The 13,936-nt window shown below is 46.0% G+C and overlaps 1 protein-coding gene across 1 annotated transcript in view; it reads right to left on the bottom strand.

The window, feature by feature from the left end:
- The window catches only part of ABCA13 (ATP binding cassette subfamily A member 13), a 323,477-nt gene that overhangs the window by 118,879 nt on the left and 190,662 nt on the right, over positions 1-13,936 (bottom strand). Inside the window, exon 43 of the mRNA XM_032305346.1 lies at positions 4,038-4,287. Within this exon, the coding sequence (XP_032161237.1) occupies positions 4,038-4,287 (250 nt within the window). The remainder of the gene's footprint in view (positions 1-4,037; positions 4,288-13,936) is intronic.

Raw genomic sequence — 13,936 nt, 5'->3', positions numbered from 1 at the left:
CCTCGACCTCTTAACTTTCAGAGAGGAACAATTTTAATAGAAAAGAAAGACCAATCATGACAACAAATTAGTTTTGTGTTTGCTGAGGACAACTCTTTTCAGCTCCATACCTGTGTATAAGCTTAGGATAGGAACATGGCTGTAGCATCCCTCACAAAGTAATTATTTATAGGAAAACACCGACTTCCCCACTGCATAAAACACAACAAAGGTTTTTAAATATTTGGATGGTTTACAGTTGACCTAATAGGATTCTGTACAGCAGTGGACAGAAAGGACAGTGATGAAACACGCTGAAATTTACACCAAAGTAATGTCTCCTAAGTCGGCGTTGTGACCTCTGCATAAACAGGCTCCCCGTTTCCGACAAATGAGAAAACACGTTTACAAGGAAAGGGACATATTTTTTACTAAAAAGAAAACATTATTTGTGGCATCTGTAGAAATACTCTGGATTGCTTTCTTTTGACCCATTATTCTAAGAACAAATATGAAAGTTTAAAATCCTTTTTTCTGAAAAACATATTGACCTACAAAGTGGTTTGCTTGGAGCTTACTTACTAGACTTACTAAGTGCAAGTTTAAAAGTTATGGTTTGCTTTCTACTACATTTTTGCTTAGGTCTAGAGATCACTGCTTTAAAAAAAGAGAGAGAGCGAGAAAGAGAGAGAGAGACTGGCTTTAAGTTGTCCCTTGTGGCCTGAAGATTCAAATGCTTGTTCCTAAAACTATTACTTTGTGCTTGTCTTCAAATCCTCAGCTATATTTTAAAGTGCTGCTAGAACCAAGTGAAATCTGTCATTACCAGACTCTAGAAAGTGAAAATCAGTGCCTAATCCTGATTCTGGAGGCAGTACCTTAAGGGATACTATTTCTCTCTCCGTGTTACTCACAAATTTTACCAAGCATCAGAGAGATCCAAGGAGCTTGCTGGTACAGAACAGATACATATTTCTAAACACCACCCCAAATGGGCTTCCTGTTGTTAATGGAGCCCCCTGGACTGAAATCCGCAGATCCCTTGAGAAAAAGATTAAAAAAACAAAAACAAAAGATCCAACACTCTAAAAACAAAGAAGAAATCCTACAAGCTTACAGACAGAAAATATTATCTAAGAAGAAAAGAGAACCAGGCAAACAGGCAGCTGCAGGGGTGGTGGGGACTGTGGGGGGGGGGGGGGTGAGTGGAGTGGGGGGGGTGGCATGGGGGGTGGGGGAGGGGAAGGTGCACTATCTACCATCTCCTGATAACTCTGAAAAGGACAAAGCATCCAGAAACTCTGATTGCAAACTAAGGTAGACTATGGCTCCCCAAAATACACCTCTTTGGCATAAACATTTTCCTAAGGTGGCTATTTTTAAGAGATACATAAAAGCACTGAAGAGGATATGCAAGATTGTAACTGCTTTGGAAAAAGTTTGGCATTATCTCCTAAAGTAGGATATTTACATGCTCTGCAAGTGATCAGCAATTATGTTTCTTGGACCAGCCATGAGAGGCTCTTATATGGGTGTAACTATTATTAGACATTTATTAGAATATACTAGAATGTTCATGCAGCACTGTTCACAATGGCAAAAACAAACGAACAAGCCAAAAACAAACAAACAACAAACAAACAAAACCTGGAAAGAGCTCCTAATGTCCATCATTAAGAGAAAAGATTAATAAGTTGTGGTATATTCACACCACGGAATACTGTCCAATATTCAAAACAAATGATACGCAGAAACATGGAACAATATGGAAGTGCATAGTCATGCACTATGAAGTGAAAAAGGTCATTCTCAGATGCATGGGGTTCTTTTGTACACTTCACAACAGATACAGAATTGGGGTGTGTTTAGACAGAGGCAGAGGGCTGGGATAATGGGGTATGGAACATGCGTTCAGTCGTAGCCTCCGAAGGCTTCAGAGACATGCTCATTGCAGGACTGACTAGAATTCAGCAAACAGAGGAAATCTGGCTCTGTGTGGCCAGTTCAACATACTAAAAGCTCTGAGAAGTTTATAGAAAAGAAACCTATTTAACTTTGTTTTGCAACTCAATCAGTCCCAACAGGAAGAGGGATCTCTTCCGACATTCAGAATGGATACCCAAAGGAACAGCTCTAGCTCTCCGTGAAACAACCATCTAAGAGATGCCATTGTAAACTAAACCGGATTAGATCACGGCCCACATTTCGCAGCCTCTTAATGCTGCTGCTCATTGTCCTTGCAGGATGTGGCCTCTGCCTGGAATGCCTTCCGCACCTGCCAGGAGAAAGACTTTTGCCGGATTACCTCGTTACCCTTCATGTGACTCATACTTCTTCCTCTATCTGGAGAAACTTCTACCGGCCTGGGGAGCACCAAGCTATCATCGAGGAGACTCAGTTCAGGCGCGATAGCCTTTCAAAGGCTTTCCTGGACACCCACAGACAGAGCACCACACCCTGTCCACTTTGTCACAACCCCACACTGTGTATCTATGCCTATCATTTTTCAAGAAACACACTTTATAATTAAACAACTCAGGATAGTTGCAGCTCCTTCCCACTTGGGGAGTGTGGCAGAGATGAGAACATTGGGCCAGAACGCCTTAGTGGACGCTGTCCTTCTGGTCTGTTCCTTTAAAACAGTTCGAAGAAGATGAGGGCAGGAACATAATGAGGGCAAGATGAGGGCAGAAGGAAAAAGGAGCCCACTTGCAGAGGGTACACACGGGGCTGGCCCACATTTCCCGAAACAGAGCAGAATCCTCTTTGTGAGTTAATCCCAGGCTCCATGGATCACAAGGAGACACAGAGGAAAAGCACAATTAACCAAAGGACCCAGACATGAACTGGACAGTTTGTCATCAATTTCACCTTCTCTGCCTATATTTGTCTAAATCTAATTCCAAATTACACATCGTTGTAAAAGCAACTAATACTGGGAAGCACCAAGAGTCTGGCTAATTAAGCTTGTTTTTTTTCAGTAAGGATAAGTAGTTGACAAAGGCAGAGCTCATCGTGCCCTCCACACCATGCGCCCCCTGGGTCATATGCGCCGCACCCGGTCCCCAGATGTCTGAGCATCACCTTCCAGAAGGAGAGCTGTACCTGGTCATTAAGGTTGGTGATGCTCTCAGCACGGGGCAGAGCTCAGGGGACAAAAGCTTGCCTCATTCTGGGGAGCCAGGGAACCATCTCAGGTCCCTCCATCTGGCCCCCTGCTGTAAAACTAACCCACTAGAAACACACTATGCAAATTCATCTCCTATAAAACTCCAAATTTACAGGCAGCAAACCTGGACTTCCTCCAGCCTGGGGACGCATATGGGCTCATTCCCACCCTGAGAGAAAAGTCAGATGTGTCTCTGCAAAGACAGGCGTGCAGCTCCTGGCTGTTGTCCCAGAGCCAACCAGGAGGGTTCTGTGAAACCCAATAGTCCCTCTTATCCGCAGCTCTGGTTGTGGATCACCTACAGTTGTAAGTGGCTTTCCTCCAGGCAGACCTTCAAGTCATTCATCCCGAACTCATCGCATCGGCACTAGAACTAGGTAAGTACCGGGGAGAGCCCACATTCATGTCACTGTAGACTGTCTGTTGTTCAGAGTGCTCTGTTATTGCTGTTGTCAGGCTCTGCCTGCGCCTGATTTAGGGGTGAAGCTATATCGTAGGTCTGTAGGCATGAGTAGGAAAAAACTCAGTATCTCCAGTCCATGGGCTTACCCTCTTGAACCCAGTGCTCCAAAATCATGAAACCTCACATATATTTGAGATTCTTAAAAGTATCAAAGCTACTGGGACACCTAGGGGGTCTCAGTCACGTAAGCATCTCCCTTTGGCTCAGGTCATGATCCTGGAGTCCTGGGAGGCAGCCCTGCATCAGGCTTCCTGCTCAGCAGAGAGTCTGCTTCCCCTTCTCCCTCTGCTGCTCCCTCTGCTGTGCTCTCTCTCTCTCAAATAAATAAATAAAACATTAAAAAAAAAAAAAAAGGATCAAAGTTACTGTTATTCATAATCCTGACATAACTTGGAAGTAAAAGAGGGGAAAAAAGAAGGTTCTTACCTGAAAAAGGAAGCTTCAGCCCTGTCGTAATGGCCTGGTGTCAGTTTGAGGGGAGGGTAGTCGATGGCCAGAGGCCTCACCATGAACAAGGCCATGGCCAAGGCCACGAAGAGGACGGGCAGCAGCAGGTCGGAGAGAGCGCCTTTCCAGGCCCGGCGTGTGTGGCGGAGCCGCTTAACCAGGAGGGCGGTGGCCTGATCCAGAGGCCGAGGGCTGCCCCACACGGGCGGGGTCCTTGCTGGGGCATCACCTGCAGAGACAGGGACATGCAGCCAGCCTAAGGCCAGGGGACCCCCCTCACGCACGCACACACACATGCACACACACACTCTCTGGGTTCTGGGGTTCCCTCCAGGGCTCTGGCAGCTCATGGTGCAGGAGCACCCCCGTTCTGACTCCCCAGGCGGACACTGGAAATTTACATACACAGGATGTCTTGTGACCTGGCAGGGCAGGGACGGAGTTCTCCTGTTGGTGAAAATGCAGCGTGCTCCTCAGTGTGGACTCAACCATGTCCCCAGGTGCATGCTGGGGGGCGGGGGAGGGGTGTCAAGGGGGGAAGCCCCCTCCCCTGCCTCCCTTCTCCTGCTACATCTCTTGTTCTCATGGCCCAGTCGTTCCTGAAGATGCTCAGGTGACGTCCAGGTCAGGCCCAGAAAGCACCGTCCCCCAGCCCTGGAGCCTATTCCCCCTGCCGGGTGGGGGCATCCCTGGTGGAGAAGAGGCCAGCGCGGTCTCCAGGAGCGCATGTCCAGCTCCAAGTGAGTCCCCCAACCCTCCAGGCTTCAGCCACCGGGCCCTCCTCTCCTTCCACCACCAGCTCCACCCTCACCGAGCCATGCTCAGGAGGGGAGGCTGGACAGCAGGGCCTGAGCGCACATTGGGGCTGTCCTGCTCCCCTTGCTGGGTCCCTATCGGAGGGGCCATCTGGGGGCCACACAGAAGAGGCTGCAGTAGACCTGTCCCAGGGTGGGCCAAGCAGCTGGTACCGAAAACTCTCACATCCAGTGTGAACATGACAAAAACAGGGGAAAGTGAGAGGTGGACCGAGGTCTGCAGCCCTGATCCCTGTCCACAAGAGGGACGCAGCCATGCCCTGGCTCCCCCCAGCAATCCCTTCCAAAGCCTTCCAGAAAACCCAACAGGAAGTACTTGAACAGGAAGGGTGGCCTTCTAAGAGGTCAGGTGTGCTAACTTGATGGCCCTGCTTACAAACACCCAGCGGAAAGGCAGTTACTAAAGCACAACAGTGGATATGGTTAAAGTCCCCCAGAGCAATCATTTTGGAAGATAAATTATTTATAACAGCAGTGAGCACAGAGCTGGAGAGGAGCAGCTGGGGACAAAAACACGTCTGTGGACTAAGTCCTTCCTTTGTCGCATATGCATGGAGTGAGTCAATGTCCTGCGGCAGGTTCCGGGCTATTCTGGCTTTGCCCTCAAAAAAGACATCACCTAGGGGCTGAGAGAAAATTATTTAAAAATGACCCAACCCAGGGTAATTGAGTGCTGCAATCGGCATGGGCAGAGCCGAAAGGGCTGGTACCAAGAAAGCCTGGAGAAGGTGAGAACGAGTATGGGGCATGTACAGACAGACCCACTGAGACCTGTGCAGGAAGTCAGGTCACTGTCCCTCCTGAGCACATTAATGCCCAGACCCTTCTTACTCCGTCCTCCTTATGAGTCTCTCTCTCTCTCTCTTTTTATTTTCCTTAAGATTTTATTTATTTATTTGATAAAGAGGCAGAGAGACAGATGGAGCATGAGAAGCAGACTTCCTGCTGAGCGGGGAGCCCGATGTGGGACTCGAACCCAGGAACCCGGGATCGTGACCAGAGCCAAAGGCAGAGGCCTCACCAACTGAGCCACCAGGCATCCCTTACCTTCACAGAGAACCCTTCACTTTTGACATTTCTGGTCACCAAATGTGGAGCGATTCTCCATGACACCACCTGGGTGTCCCACAACCAGCTCACTTTGGACACCATCTCCCTGGAGAGTGTGGGACCCCACAGGGAAAGCTTCAGTCATACAGAAGGGCCCGTTCCCAACGTGGGACACCCACCACAGGCCCAGCTTGTTACCTGGGCCTTCTGAGTGGCGAAGCGTCCATCAGAGTCTCCCATGACCCTTGCCTTGGGTCTGACTAATGGGCCAGAGTGTTCACATACTCAGGGACATGGGTACTTCTATTTGCCAGCTTACGAAGGCTGGGATAGAGGACACAGATGAACAGTCAGATGGAGGCGATGTGTAGGGTGAGGTATGTGGGAAGGAATGCGGGGTTTCCAGCACTCTCCAGTACATTCCCAGCACGTCCTGGCAGCTCTCTGGGAGCCCTTATTATTTGGATTTTATGGAGGTTTCATCACACAGACATGATCCACCCTGAACTCCATGTCCAGCCCCTCTCCCCTCCCTGAAGGATAGAGATGTGGCTAAAAACCCCAAGCTTCTAATGATGGCTTGGTGTTTCTGGTGAGCAGCCCTATCCAGGCACCCACCCAGCGTCTCCTCATTGGAATAGGTGATGCTTCTAATACTCTTCCCTTTCTCTGCACAGAAGCACGCCTTACCCTGTTTAGGGTCAAGAGGGATAGAATGATATAAGAGGACTTATGACCCCACTACGCCACCGGGCATCGTATATCAAAAGCCACACTCTGTGAAGTCGCCTATAAGAAGCATCTTGTGACATCCCCATCTAGTTGCCCACACTCACCTGCCTGCCAGTCCTTGCATCTGCTCAAACATGCCTACATTGGGAGGTGCTTACAGACACCTGTTTGTACCAGGGAAGGTTTCGTCTATGCAGCCAGATGCTTAGAAAACAGAAGCAGAACACAACTTTCTAGATGTTGGAGTCTACCTCATACATTTGCCTGCCAATGGAGGAGCACACTCAGAGAATGGCCATCTATATGCCCACAGGCTTGGATCAGAGAGGACCAGTCATGACAGTCACTGGGAGACGGCAAAGTCTATATTGACCCAGATCGGAATCCAGACTCAGCCACCAACCAACGTGTTGTACAACTTCTGGAAAATTCCCCACCTCTCCAAATGTCAGTTCCCTCAGCCAGAAGATAGAGAGTTATAGTTTCCCTCTAGGTAATGAGGACTCTTATCACCACCCTGGTGAAACGATCAGAACAGGTATGATGGGGACCTCCAGCCATCGTAAATGCTCATCAGACAGGCTCAATAACTCTGTGGGGAAAGACGTTTCTCGTTATTAAGAAAAATAAATTCTCCCCACCTTCCCGTATGTTCACTGAACATAAATGAGAAAAATGAAGGACTAAAATAGTTTATGGTCATGAAGGAACCACCAATCAAATATTTATGGCTAAACTCATAAAAGTATTCACATGAATAATTTAACAGACAAAATTAAAATGCTGGACCAAATTGTTATGAATTGTCTTATTTGACTTATGAGTGTAATTCTATATAAAGAATCTAGTGACATCTATAATTAGGCATTCCAATTTACCCCGACCATCAAATTAGTTAGGAAAAATGGCCAAAGATTTCTTTCTCTCTCTCTCTCTCTCTCTCTCTTTTTTTTTTTTTTTTTTTTTTGGTCTGGTGGCTTCAATTGTTTAAACATTAATACCTTGTGGGGGATACCTTAAATTCTCAAGGACTCAGTGTACACCCCAGAATCTGATCTTCACATTACTAGATTCCTCCAAATATTCTCAAAGCGTTTAAAACAAAGTATCACAAATGTAATACCTTCAAGTCAATTTTTTTTAAATGAATATTCCAAACAAAAAGTGGGCAAATAGCATGCATGAATATGTAATTCATTAAAAAATCTACGGGAAACATATGGGATCAAGAGGGAGACAAACCATAAGAGACTCTTAATCTCACAAAATGAGCTGAGGGTTGTGGGGGGAGGGGGGGAGGGAGAGGGGCTGGTGTTATGGACCCTAGGGAGGGTATGTGCTATGGTGAGTGCTGTGAAGTGTGTAAGCCTGACGATTCCCAGACCTGTAGCCCTGGAGCAAATAATACATTATATGTTAATTAAAATTTTTTTAAAAAAAATCTACAGGAGAGCCAGTTTATATTAGAAAATAGGGCAACAATGAAGTTTTCAGATATGTAATACAGTAAAGATCAAAAATAACATGAATGCCTAAAATTATTGCCTTTTTAAAGAAATGGGCTTTTTTATTCCATGCTAATGAAACAGATGAGTGTGGACTTTCTGTGGGAAACAAATATGAACCATTTTTGATCAATGACTCCCAATCCAACAGTGGTATTATTAAAAAAAAGAATGGGGTGCCTCGATGGTTCAGTTGGTTAAGCATCTTAGTCTTGGTTTCAGCTCGGGTTGTGATCTCAGGGTCCTGGGATCAGGACCTGTCAGGTTCCACACTAAGTATGGAGTGCACTTGAGATTCTCTCTCCCCCTCTCCCTCTGCCCCTACACGCACCCCACTCCCCTGCACACACGCATGCTTTCTCTCTCTAAAATAATAAACACATCTTTAAAAAAATAAAAAATATAAAAAATGGAAATTCATCAAATGTATCAAATAAGGTGGTTGTTACATCTTACAGAATATAGTAGCAAGATGTTACAACACAGCTCTACTGTATTAATCTACTATAATACAGATGACATCTCACTGATGGGAAGAATGTTTATTACACAGAGTCAGTGAGTAAAGCAATTAAGATAGGCTTATATCATCTTTTGAAAAAAAATGTCTATACACAAATATGGCTCAATAAAATGGGGATGGGGTGCTGGTGGATGGAGAAGTATGACCCAAAATATTAACAGCACGTATTAGCCAAAAAGAGATAGGGTTAAAGCATTAAATATATAATTGTAGGAAAATATTCATAATATGCCAAATGAAAAACTGTTACAAGATAACGCATAGAATTAATAGAACTTACTAAATATACTAATATTAAGCTGTAAAAGTTAGCATTTTGGTAAATGTGCTTACAGTGGAAAGTTCTTTTTGAAAAAAAAAAAGATTTCTTTATTTGAGAGAGAGAGCACATGCATCCATGCAAGTGGGAAGAGGTGCAGAGGGAGAGGGAGAGAATCTCAAGTAGGTTTCACACGCAGCATAGAACCTCATGAGGGACTCAATCCCACAACCCTGAGATCATGACCTGAGCAGAAACCAAGAGTTGAATACAATAGACTGAGCCACCCAGGTGCCCCATAGTAGGAAGTTCTTTTAAGGAAAGCTTTCTGTACTCTATATACTATTTGATAAAGTGTGTGTGGGGAGGGGTTTGTTTTAATTCAGAAAGTTAAAGTAGTACAGGCATCTCAACCTTCTTAAAAGTTTATAATTTGTATTTCTTTGTGTGCTAAGAACATGGCTACTTTAATTTTCTTCACTGTTTTTTTATACATTTTGTAGTCAATAATTGTTTTTGCCAAGACTGTATACATATTCAGGAAATGAAGCACAGCTTTATGAAGTAGAAACTCTCATTTTCTGGGGCTCCTGGGTGGCTTGGTCCATTAAGCATTGGCCTTTAGCTCAAGTCATGATCTCAGGGTCCTGGAATCGAGCCCCACATCAGGCTCCCTACTCAGTGGGGGGGAGTCTGCTTCTTCTTCTCCCTCTGCCCTCCCCCTGTCGTGTTTTCTCCCTGTCTCAAATAAATAAATAAAATCTTTTTTTTTTAAAAGGTATCATTTTCTGTTTACTGAGTTACAGAATTTTAGAGATAAAACAACTCTTAAGAATCATGTAATTGAAAAAATAGTAACAATATAATTGAAACATTTCACTTACTTATAAATACACCCAGTTCAGGAGAGCTTCTGAACTAAGTTAAATTTGGAGACTAACACACAATGAGTGTTTACTATGTATGAACTCTATCCTGGGTCCTTAAGTTATCTCTTCGAATACCGTTCTCAAAGGAGGCTCTTAAACTCGTAAAAGAGTCAAACATGTCACAAAACATGTCCATTCAACCTGAACAACACAGGGTAACATATATAATGGTGGGAGGGAGGTTTCTCCAAGGAGTCAGCCATGCCAGGAGTTCCCAAAGTAGAAAAAATATTGGCTTCCAGGAAGGGAGGGTAGCCAGTATGTGTGTGGGTGGGGGGTGGGGGGTAGGGGGTGTTCCAAGAACAGAAAAAATCTTAATGCACGGAGATTCTGAGACAGAAATATGGTAAGCTGGTTGAGGACAGGGTATTACAGATATTTTTCCACAGCACCCCAGTCATGATCTGGGATTTCTAAATCATTAGCACACAGAAAAAGGCTGAAATCATTTCATCTCTTCTCACCAACCCAGCGAGATAGAATCAGGTGAGCTGTCTGGAAAGCATAACGATACGGTTCCTTGGGAATGGGTTTTAATTATAGGCACGAGACACATTGTGGGTTCAGTTCCAGACCCCCACGATACAGTGAATATTGAAATAAAGTGAGTCAAATAGCTTTTTTGTTGTTGTTTTCCAGTGCATATAAAGATATATTTACACTATGAAATGTGCAGTACTATCAGGTCTAAAAAAATATACTTCCCTTAATTTAGAAGTACTTTATTGCTGAAAAAATGCTAACCAGCCTCTGAGCTTTCAGGCCATCACGGTATTTTTGTTCGTGGAGGGTGGTGCCTCGATGTTGGTGGGTGTGGCTGATCGGGGTGGTGGTGGCTGAAGGGGAGGGCGGCCACGACATTTCTTAAAATAAGACAACGGGGAACGTTGCTCCACTGATGGACTCTTCCTCTCTCGAATGCCTTCTTGATAGCTCACGCGATGCGGATGGATGACACTTTACCTACAGAACTTCTTTCCAAACTGAAGTCTGTTATCTCAGACTGCCACTGTTTTATCAACTAGGTACATGGAAGATCCTAAATCCTTTGCTGTCATTTCAACAGTCTTCACAGCATCTTCACCAGGAGTGATTCCATCTCAAGAAACACTTTATTTGCTCACTCCTAAGAAGGAAGTCCTCATCCATTCAAGTTGGAGTGTGAGAGGCAGCAAAACAGTCCCACCTTCCAGATCCACTCCTGATTCTTGGTCTCTTGCTGTTTCCACTACACCTGCTGTGACCTTCCTCACTGACGTCCTGAGCCCCTCAAAGTCACCCGTGTGGGCTGGAGTGAACCTTTTGCTAAACTCCTGCTTGTGTGGATATTCTGATGTCTTCCTATGAGCCCCAAGTGTTCCTCATGCAATGGTTCCTCTAGAATGGTGAAGGCTTTCCAGAAGGCTTTCCAATGTTTTGCACAGATCTGCCAGAGGAGTCATCCTCTGTGACAACGACAGCTTTGTGAAATGTATTCCTTGAACAATACAACATGAACGTCAAAATTACTCCCTATCTCATGGGCTGCAGAATGGATGCAGCATCATCAGGCATGACTATGGCATTCATCTTGCTGCAAGTCTCCATCAGAGCCCTCAGGCAACCAGGAGCATCGTCTGTGATCAGTCAGTCATGTTTGGAAAGGAGTATTTTCTTTCCGAGCATCAGGTCTCAACAGTGGGCTTAAAGGAGCCAGTGAACCATGGGATAAACAGATGTGCCACCATCCAGGCTCTGCGATTTTATTTCTAGAGTACAGGGAGAGTCAACTCAGCATAATTCTTAATGACTCAAGGATTTTTGGAATGGTCAATGAGCATCAGCTTCAACTTCAAGTCACCAGCTGTATGAGCCCCTCCCCCAAGTCAGCCAGACGCGGACTTCTCCTCTCCGGCTATGAAAATCCTAGTCAGCATCTGCTCCCGGCAGAAGGCTCTTTCATCTACACTGAGCGTCTGTTGCTGGACGTAGCCACCTTCCTGAATTCCCTCAGCCAGATCTGCTGCTGACTTGCTGCTGCTTCTCCATCAGCCCCCGCTGCTCCCCCGTGAGAGGTTTCTTTCCTTAAACCGCATGAACCCGCCTCTGCTAACCTCAGACTTTTCGTTGGCAGCTTCCCCGTCTCTCAGCCTTCACAGAACTGGAGAGTCAGGGCCTTGCTCTGCGTGGGGCTTTGGCAGAAGGGAATGCTATGGCTGCTTCCATCTTCTGCCCAGACCGTCAAAACTCCCTCCTCGTCAGCAACAAGGCTGCTGTGCTTTCTGACCATTCATGAGTTTGCTGGAGTAGCCCTTGAATTTCCTTCAAGAACTTATTTGTGTTCACCATGTGGTTCATTGGTGCCTTTGAATGATGCTGGCTTTCAACATGCCCTCCTTGCTAAGCTTAATCATTCCTCGCTTCTGACTTAAAGTGAGAGATGTGTGACTCCTTCTGTCCCTTAAACACTCGGAGGCCCTTGCAGGGATTTTAACAGACCTGATTTCAATCTTGTTGTGTGTTAGGGAATTGGGAGGCCCGAGGAGTGGAAGAGGGATGGGGGACCAGCTGTCAGGGGAGCATTTGCCAGTTAAGTTCATTGTGGTACTATAAGGGCACGGGTTGTGGTGCTCCAAGACAATCATAAGAGTCACATCCAAGATCACTGATCACAGATCACCCTAAAAAATTCCATAATAATGAAAACTTTCACATATTGAAATGCTCCGAGAATTACCAAAATGTGACACAGAGAGACCCAAAATGAGCCAATGTTCTTGGAAAAACAGTGCCCACAGATGTGCTTGACCAAACCTTCCATTTGTTTAAAAAATAAAAAGGCAGAGTTTGCAGACCCTGGTAATGTGAAGTGTGCCTGTGAATGAGGCCTTGGGTGGACATTCTCTGGGGGAGACCACCACCAAACACCAGCACCCAGGGGTCCCAGCCCTGCCTCCCAGGACGACCTCTCACCCTGCAGACGGGCCGAGGTCTCTGAGTTTCTCATCTATAAAACAAAGGTTTCGCCCAGGTCATCCTCAGTCCTCATTCTGGTGAAAACACATATTATATGACATTTATAGGCATCATGACAGATTTGGGATTTTTTTCTTTTCAAGGCACCAAAAGCAGGTCCTTCCGAAGCCCCTCTATGGTCCCACCAATGGGTTTTCAAACCTGAAAAAAGAAAGTCCCTCCGAAGTTCCACTGGATGGCGGGTAATGAAAGCAGGGCTACTTTCTCCTGCACTTGGTGGGCATTCCGCCCCCAGCCCTGTTCTCCAGCTCTGATCCCAGCAAGGGAGTTTTATGATGTGCACTCAATAATAAAACTGCAACCTGAAGACAGGACCAAGGCCGGCAGTTTTGATCTATTTTAGACAAGGAGACAACAGATTTGTGAGGACTCGGCAGAGCCAAGCAAACAAGCATTTGGGGGCTTTAAGGAGTTCTGGGCAGAATCAAAGCTAAGGTGTTAGATTAGGAAGAAATAGCAAGGTTTGTTTCTACGGCTTCCTTAGCTCTCAAGTCCCGGTGCCCGGTGATGAGGACATCCCCCCGCCACCCCTTTCACAGGGGACATTCATTTCCTGCTTTCCAAGGCGGGCGGACAAGAGGATTTGAGTGTCCCTGTGGCACAGGCTTTCCCCTAAGTAACACTTATTTAAAACATTCAATATGGTGGGGCACCTGGGTGGCTCAGTCGGTGAAGCATCTACCTTCGGCTCAGGTCATGATCCCGGGGTCCTCGGTTCAAGCCCCGCATCGGTCTCCCCGCTCAGGAGGAAGCCTGCTTCTCCCTCTCCCTCTGCTCCTCACCCCACCCCGCCCGCCCAGTCATGCTCTCTCTCTCTCTCAAATACATAAAATAAAATAAAAAAAATTCAATACACCGAAATGGCCCAATTCAGGAGGCCCATCCTTGACCCCTACAACAGAGGTGCCAATAAAGGTTCCCCAGAGCTACTCCCGCCTCGACTGGCCCAGTGTCTCCACCAGAACATTGAAGGTGAGGACCACACGGGAAGAGGAGAGGTTCTTTGTCGAATATTCCACAGGAAGGTGAGATTTCAATTCTGGGGGTGAG

This window comes from Mustela erminea, chromosome 11 (genome assembly GCF_009829155.1).
Source record: "Mustela erminea isolate mMusErm1 chromosome 11, mMusErm1.Pri, whole genome shotgun sequence".
NCBI classification, from domain to species: domain Eukaryota; kingdom Metazoa; phylum Chordata; class Mammalia; order Carnivora; family Mustelidae; genus Mustela; species Mustela erminea.
This window is presented reverse-complemented; position numbering and strand designations above follow the sequence as displayed.